Source organism: Vigna umbellata, chromosome 7 (genome assembly GCF_029865625.1).
Source record: "Vigna umbellata cultivar VRB3 chromosome 7, Vumbellata_1.0, whole genome shotgun sequence".
NCBI classification, from domain to species: Eukaryota; Viridiplantae; Streptophyta; class Magnoliopsida; order Fabales; family Fabaceae; genus Vigna; species Vigna umbellata.
Window position 1 is genome coordinate 20527651 of NC_142171.1, and position 8419 is coordinate 20536069.

The window sequence follows — 8419 nt, forward strand, 5'->3', positions numbered from 1 at the left end:
GTATAGATTAGTATTATATGGATTTCGATCCTTATCTTTAGGAGATATGATCTTGTTAGAAAGAGAAAGGCACAAACATAATTGGTGGATTCTACTTGTGTTGCACTAAAATTCATGAAGAAAATGCTCCAGGACTAGTCCCACTGACATAATCTAACAACCTGCTTTATTTATGTTTTTTTTCATCCTTTGTGTCTGTCTTTGACTCTCTGCTCTTCCTCTTTGTTCAGTTTTTTTCCTCTACAAATTAACACCCTTTGTTCCCTTTCTCCCTCACTTCCTCATCCCTAAACTCACCCTTCCAATTAAAGGAATTGAATTATTGTACAAAGGCCTTACAACAACTAAAATTGCTAACTTAGGTCCTAAAACAATTAAGGTCGTTGGAAATAACTCAATTAGCAAAAAGACATTGGTTCTTAGCAACTAAGCAATTGAAATTGGTCCTTACAGCAACTGGAACACTGGTATGAACAATCTGACCAGGGCAACCTACGTTGTAAACATCAATTATTCACTTTCCAAACACAATGTTCAGACAAGAATCCTAAAGGTTCAAACTTCAGAGAGAAATCATCCTTTCAGAAAAGAAGGGTTCCCTCCAATCACCCATCATTTTAATTTTGTTGTGGTCAAGTCAAGTACAACATCTGAAAGTGACTATTGGGGTCAAAGTATTGGAAAACAGATTCTGGTACAAGGTGATTATTCCAGTGTTACTTTGTTTTAGAAGATTTTGATGTCCCTTTTTACTTAATCAATATACTTTGTTAAGTGGTCCTATATTTTTTAAACTTGTTTTATTCCAGTCCAGATGTATTACGAGCTTAACTAAGGGACACCACTTGCTAGAGAGTCAAACATTCAAATTTATTGTCAATCCGGTAATATTTGAGATATGACTCTAATGGGACTGTTGAACATCCATACACTTCAACGTATAATATGTTTCTCCGCGAGTATTATGAAATGCAGGGTTAATCAATGCCTAACTGAGATAACTATACTGTTAGAAACAGGTTTTAGAATTAATGTTCAGACCAAAAAGGTAAGGAATTAGAGTTGCTCAACAAAGCCAGTTATAACTCTCGCTTTTACGACTCAATGTTAGGAAATTAAGCAAGACACCGAATCTTGCGACTAAAATTATTGTTGAGTTCTTCAATTCACCCGTAGAACAAAAAAAGATGCCAATATCTGAAGACAAAAATATTTTGCCAGACTTGCATTAGATACAAAACAGATTCGGATGGCCAGAGAAGTAAACGTCTACGTTTTCGGAAAGATGGGGTTCCATATCTGTGTGAGTACCTTGTCCTTACAGAAATATCAACAATGCAAACAAGTTCACGCATATTGGTAAGAACAGGGCAACAACCAATTACATGGACACATTGCACACAACTAGGGAAGAACAAGGCAATCAATTTATTCAAGTAGCGTTCTAAAACAGAGAACTTACCTCGCACTCCAGAACACCTAATTCAATGGAAGCCAAGCCACACCGCGAGCTCTCAACTCAACAGCCAACCTTGGGCTTCACCGCAACGACCTCCTAACGTTAATCACCATGAATCACCAACCCACTCGCCGCACAAGCCTGACGCGCACGACCACGAACCACCACCCCACCCGCAAGACCCACAGCGACACGACCCACAGCAACACGACGAACCGTACGCACACAATGCCACCGGACAAAACAGACAGAGAGAGGGATAGGGAGAGAATGAACGAAAGCAAGCGAAATGGAATGCAGACAGAGTGAATGGGAAGGTCGATGGGAAGGGAGGACCGAAATCGCAGCTCTTACCCGCAGAGGGGAAGGAGGGCTTTGTTTGACAAAATTGGGGACGAACCCCAATCATTGATTTTTATTGCTGGACGCTCTTACCGAAGGTTTCAAAACCCTCACTAAGGTTTTTTTGACCGTCGGAAACGTGATTTCGTCTAGGCCGTCGATGATTCACTTTTTGCCCCTTGGTAAAGCACTTTTACCGACGATAGACAGGCCTTCGGAAAAATACCCTCGGTAATTCGCGTTTTTCTTTTAGTGAAATTATGCAAACTGAGATAACTTGATGAGAGATGACACATATTTACTCATGGAATATTTAACTTTGGCTTGGAGGTTTGGTTCATATTTAACTGGAGGTTGACCACGGTTAGAACGAGGTGGAAGAATATATTAAACAGTAGTAGCTCAATGTTTGGTGTGCTGGTGGTCTCACGCAGACAAACCAACATCATGATTATGCACTTCACTTTCATTGCCTCCCTGAAGTGGAGAATCAATATAAAAAAATTCATGCTCATTAAATGTCACATCCATAGAAATATAAAATTTCTTTGATGGTGGATGGTAAGCACGATAACCTTTTTGAGTTGATCCATACCCAACAAAAACACATTTGATCGCTCGTTCTTCAAGCTTTGTACATTGATGTGGGTGTAAGTGAACATATATAACACATCCAAAAATTTGAGATGGTAAATAAACTATGGGAGGAAGGATACAATGATCAGACAACACATCAAAAGGCCTTCGAAAGTTAAGCACACTAGAAGGGGTTCGATTAATTAAATAAATGGTAGAGCTCACAGCCTCACCCCATAAACGAGATGGGACATTACCATCTATCAAAAGTGATCTTGTCACCTCTAATATATGTCTATTTTTCCTCTCAGCCACTCCATTTTGTTGTGGTGAATAAGGACATGTAGTTTGATGCAAGATGCCTTTAGAGTTCATGAACTCTATTAATTCAGTCTTAAAATATTCCCCACCATTGTCTGATCAAATGACCTTAATAGATGTGTTAAATTGTGTAACAACCAAATGATAGAAGGAACGAACCACATCACACACATCACTTTTATATTTAAGCAAATATACATAGGTTACCCGAGTACAATCATCAACAAAACTATAAACCATTTTTTTCCATTATGTGTAGATTGCGTGGCAGGGCCCCAAACATCAGTGTGAATTAATGAAAGAGGAAAATTAGTTTTGTTATTTCTTAAAGGAAACACAACACGATGATTTTTTGCCAAAACACAAGTTTCACAAAAAAATCAGAAATATTGCATTTATGAAATAGTGATGGAAATAATGTTTTTAAATAACCAAAAGAGGGATGTCCCAACCGTCTTTGCCACAACCGGATTTCTTTTTTGTTTTTATCTTAAATGTGATCGTTCGCAAGACAAGCCAATCCTTTTCTATGATTTGATTGTGAGACATTTTCAAGATAATACACTCCTTCACTCTCTCTACCACTAGCAATCTTCTCCTTGGAATGGATGTTCTGAAAAAGACAATGGGTTAGGTAAAACAAGGCGACACAAGAATGTGATTTGGTTAACTTGTTGACGAAGATAAGATTACAGTTTAATGTAGGAACAAATAAAACATAAGGAATCGATAAGGAGGGTGAGAGAGATATAATACTTATACCTTCAATAGGAGATGAGACCCATTGGCATTAATAATAACAATTTTAGAACAATTAGAGAAAAAATTAGTAAATATATGAAGATCACAAGTCATATGATCAATAGCACCCGAATCAATTATCCAATCACTACCCTTAGTAACAACAAAAAGATTAAGGGCAGAGTTAGATATACCTGACTTAGTCACAAATCTGGTAGTAGTAGAAATATAACTCTTGGAAGCAGCGGAAGTTCCAGAATCATGTTTCTTCGGTTGATTATCATCGAAAGAAGCCATCAGAAATATTCAATGAAAAGAAACATTGATTCCTATATTGTAGAGGATATCAGTGTTTGGCTTTGATACCATAACAAAATGTTTAAATAATAATTTTGATGTATTATTTCAAAGAGTAGAGTACCATATATATACATTCAAGGATCCTATAATTCTTCATCTATTAAAAGAATGACATGTGCATAAATCTGCACAAATTATAATAATATCTAAATTATAACTAACACAATATTTGATTGTCTAATATCCTTTAGTAGAATATTTGGCATATCTTAACACACGCTATCTTCTTTTCTTTTTAAATTAAACCAACATTAAAAAAATACTTAATTAGGATTAATGTGATTGATATTAAAAAATGTGTATTTGTTATATATATATATATATATATATATATATATATATATATATATATATATATAAAATATTTATTTGGTGTATACATTTATTTTTTCTATTTTACCCTTAATGATATAACTTACTTAGTTTTACTAAATGTTATACTTACTTGGAAATAGGAACAAACTTTACAGAACATTTAGATACAAAACTATATCTAATTTCATGTGTTCAACATAACTTTTTTTTTTATTTTTTCATAATAATTTCATTAATTATTTACTATTTTTAAACATTTTTAGTATGTCTTTTATGTAGTTTATTTATATGTCTTCATAATTTTGTAGCTTCAAAAATTAGTATTTTTTTAATAATTTAATTAATTATTCATTGTTTTTAAATATTTTTAGAATCTTTTATATTTAATTTGTATTTAATTTGGTAATATAGCTTAACTCGCATTTTCAACCTTTAAAATTTACTTACAACAACAATTATTTTTCGACAATTATACCCGTTCTACAACTGAGGTATATCAAAATAAAAAAAAAAAAAGATGATTTTTCGTCTCAGTTATGAATCCAAGAAAAAGTTCCACATTTTTCTTTATTAAAAAAACATTGAAACAGTCAACCAAAAGTAAAAAATAAAGATGAAAATAATTTGGCTTTTGGCTTTGATTCTATTAATAATGGAGGCATAAACCGCTAAGATATTATTTAATTTCAAGAATTTTAGACTTTAGTTGATACGAGAACTAGTGCAATAGACCTTAAAAGTTAAATAATTATTTCAAATAAGATAGGATCTATCACTACAAAAATAATATATTTTAGGGGAGGTTATTTTCCGGCGGTTTTTAGAACCCCGAAAACTTTCTGGCGGTTTATAACTGAAACCGCCCCTAAATATTTTTTTTATTTCTAGAATAAGTTTTAATCCCGAAATATCTATTCACCTCTCTGTGCCTTCATCATTTCCCTTATTTTTCTAATTTTTCTCCAAACCCTATTTTCTCGCACATAATCATTTTCCCCAACTCTATCTTTTCCCTTGGAACCCCACCCTCCCTCGCGCGCTTCTCTTAGAGATTGGGAGACCATCAAATCCAACGATTCCTTGCTTGGACTCATGTGCAGACGGTTGGAATGGTAGTGGCGAGGTATGCGAAGGAAGGAGAGGAATCCGATGGTCTGAGAGGCGTTCTACTTTTTTGAGGAACAGATCCTCCAAGACGCGAAAAGCACCATAGAAGAAAACGGCGGCGATACCAAATTTGTTCTGATTTAGGGTTTATCTTCTCACACAATCCAAAGTTGCGCTCACCACCACTGGTTTCGATTCTACACCTTCTCCAAAAGCCCTTGAAGCATTGGCGTCGTCTTCGTCGTGGTCTCTCTTACTCACATTAGAGTCACTCTTTGTTCTCTATCACTCGTATCGCGCTGTGTGTCGAAGGAGATTGGATTTGGTCGTTGACTTCTGAACGCGGTGAGAAATCGAAGGTTGGAGTGAGTTTTGATTAATGTCGGTTTGTGTTTGTAGTTATATTGACCCAACTTTGCTCTTTATTCTTTAAAGTTTAAAAATTGCAATTTCAGAAACCCTAGGTTGGTTTGTTCGAATAAGTTCGAGGTCCAATCACCCTCTGCACCAGGTAATTATGAATTGGTTAGAATTAGGTTAGTTTTAATTGGATGTATATTATTAGGAGAGGACATGTTGTTAATCCCATCACTATTGTTCAAATGGAGTGCCCCTTTGGACTCGTGACATTGAGGAGGAGATAGTTCCTCTCTGTAGGTAAGTTCAACTTCTTCTCCATAAACAACAAAATCAGTTATGTTTTGAGGAATCATTAATTGAGAAAATTGATATGCAGAAACTTGAGCTTCTTGGTCTTTCTGAGGATCAGAAGCGGCTCGTAACTATGTGGACCTCATTTGTTAAGAAACATTGGTAAGTTGTTCTTGTTTTGATTCAAATTATATTCTAATATATTGTTTCCATTTGATCTGTATATTAATTTTCTACAATAGTTCCAACAACAATGTCTTCAATTTCTTGAAAAGTGTTCTCTTATCCCAATCAAAATCTCCAAATTGGGTTGCTCTTAATGCGTTTCAGAGACCTCGGAGAACAGTGGTACAACCTCCATCACCAATCCATTGTTTGACCTCCTGCCCTATTGTAGAGAGGCCTTTCATGTCTGCATCCTGCATATATTATGAATATGTTTCAAAACGATGACCTGTGATTGGAATATAGGCTGTAATTGTATTTCAAATACTAGAAAGAGGCTATTGCTAACCCTGATAACTGGAACAAAGAGCCCATTATCAGGATAATAATAAAGTTGGTGCAAAAAATATTTTAAAAAGGCACTTCTGCTTTCTGAAATATATTTCAAATTGTATAGGTTATTTGAGTGTATACTTTATTATACAACATCCATTTAAATTCCTCAAATGATGATTACACAGTAAAGCTTGGGGGCATCATGACATTTTAACTTAAGTATAGTATTTGTTGCTCTGTTTTCTTGATAGAGTTTTCTAGAGTTGTCCATATGACTTTTTAACTGAATTTATTTAAATGAGTCAAATTGATTTCGAAACGTCATTTGCTCTTTACAGGTAAGATATTAAATGCATTCCAGCGGTTCGTGTATTATCAGGTGTTGTTTTTTCTTTTCTGGCTGCATGATTATTTCAATCATAAATCATGGTTTATAAATAAGTAATTTGTCTAGGAATTTGATTTCATTTTAGTAGGTGCCAAAATTTCTTCCAATCAGTTTGACGACTCTCTGTCTTTGTTGCCGAGAAGGATGATACCAGAGAATTAAAGGTATCACAAAATATTTAATTGAAATAATAAAAAAAGTGATAACATCCATAGAGAATAGAAAAAAAGGAGAGGCAAAGGTGTAGCATGGAGGAGATACATAGCTCAAAAAATGATGATAGGGTGGTATTATGGATCAAATCAATACTGGAAGACTTCTATAATTATGCCAAAAAATGCATTTTAAATTAAAGCTTTATGGTCACAAACATATCCACAAGTCTTCTATGTTTCTTCTACTTTCACAACGTGTCAATAAAAAGTTGAATGCTTAATATCTATTATAAGTTTTCACATTTAATAAACTAGAAAATCACATGTAAGGCCAGTTAAATTTGATAGTGAAATTTTAAAGTTGATAATTAATTGCAAAAGTAAGTCAGAATAAAATATATAAAGTACTACTGGTAGACACAGAATTCAAAGAAATCCACTCATGTGATATTGGATAATTTATCATTTGAATAATGTTTTAAATATTTTAAAAACCCTACAACTTTTTTGTCAAATAGCTTTAATTACCTTTACTTAACTTAATTAAACTAAATTTGTTATATATGTAAGCAAATTTTTCATTTGAGTATTGTATCCTTTATAGTATAGATGAACTATATTTCTACATGAATGAGTGAAACAATAGTCATTTAAGATATTCTATTATAATATCGTAATCGTGTGGAAAATGGGAATGTGGTAAGAGTAAATGGGTGGTAAAGTGGATAGATGTATATGATTATTTTATCCGTTAAAAGTAGGTGATTTTCAAGATAATATTGTATCTTAGTTCCATCAAATGTAAAAGCTTCAAGCTTCAAGGTCTAAACTAGTTATGTTTTTACTGTCATAATTGCAGGTTCTTTTGTCTTTGTCATCGTGGCCAAGTTGCATGCAACAAAAAAACCTGAAGATGATGCTCTATATGAATGAATATTTTCTCAGGTTTGGAAAACACAAGATGATGATACATATGAGAAATTAGGAAGAAGTTTTTCTGGGTTTTCTTTCCAACCAAATGGAACTGAGGCAATTAGCTTAAGAGGAGTTTGAAGGGAGTGGACACCTAAGAAACCTCTAAAAAATTAGACATTGTTTCTTTTTTAGTAATATAATGAACATCTTAGTCATATTTTTTATATTTTAATTTAGTATTGAATATTTCTTTTTAATATATCAACAATTAGTTTTATGAACATGTTAATATGTTGAACAATTTGAACAATATAGTTTATTTTATATATAATATTCAGTTTTAGTTCATATTATTTTATTCTATGTTTGGTTAATAAAACTAATTTTATTATAATCTCATTTTATTACAGTCAAAAACTAAAGAAAAAAATATGTACACATTTCCGGCGGTTTTTTGAAAAACCCCTGCTAGTTCCGGCGGTTTTCTCAAAACCCCTGCTAGTTTCGGCGGTTTTTTCAAAATCCCAGCTATTTTCGGCGGTTTCAGCAAAACCTCCTCTACTTCCGGCGGTTTTTCCAAAACCCCCG

General features: G+C 33.7%; 1 protein-coding gene across 1 annotated transcript; it reads left to right on the forward strand.

The window, feature by feature from the left end:
- The first annotated feature begins 5223 nt into the window (after window positions 1–5223).
- On the forward strand, window positions 5224–8179 carry LOC148195374 (uncharacterized). The gene is made up of 7 exons (XM_088095181.1): window positions 5224–5237; window positions 5657–5732; window positions 5958–6034; window positions 6115–6220; window positions 6712–6752; window positions 6850–6925; window positions 7776–8179. The coding sequence occupies exons 1-5, from the start codon at window positions 5224–5226 to the stop codon at window positions 6721–6723; spliced, it is 285 nt and encodes a 94-aa protein (XP_087951307.1). The 3' UTR covers window positions 6724–6752; window positions 6850–6925; window positions 7776–8179.
- The last annotated feature ends 240 nt before the right edge of the window (window positions 8180–8419 follow it).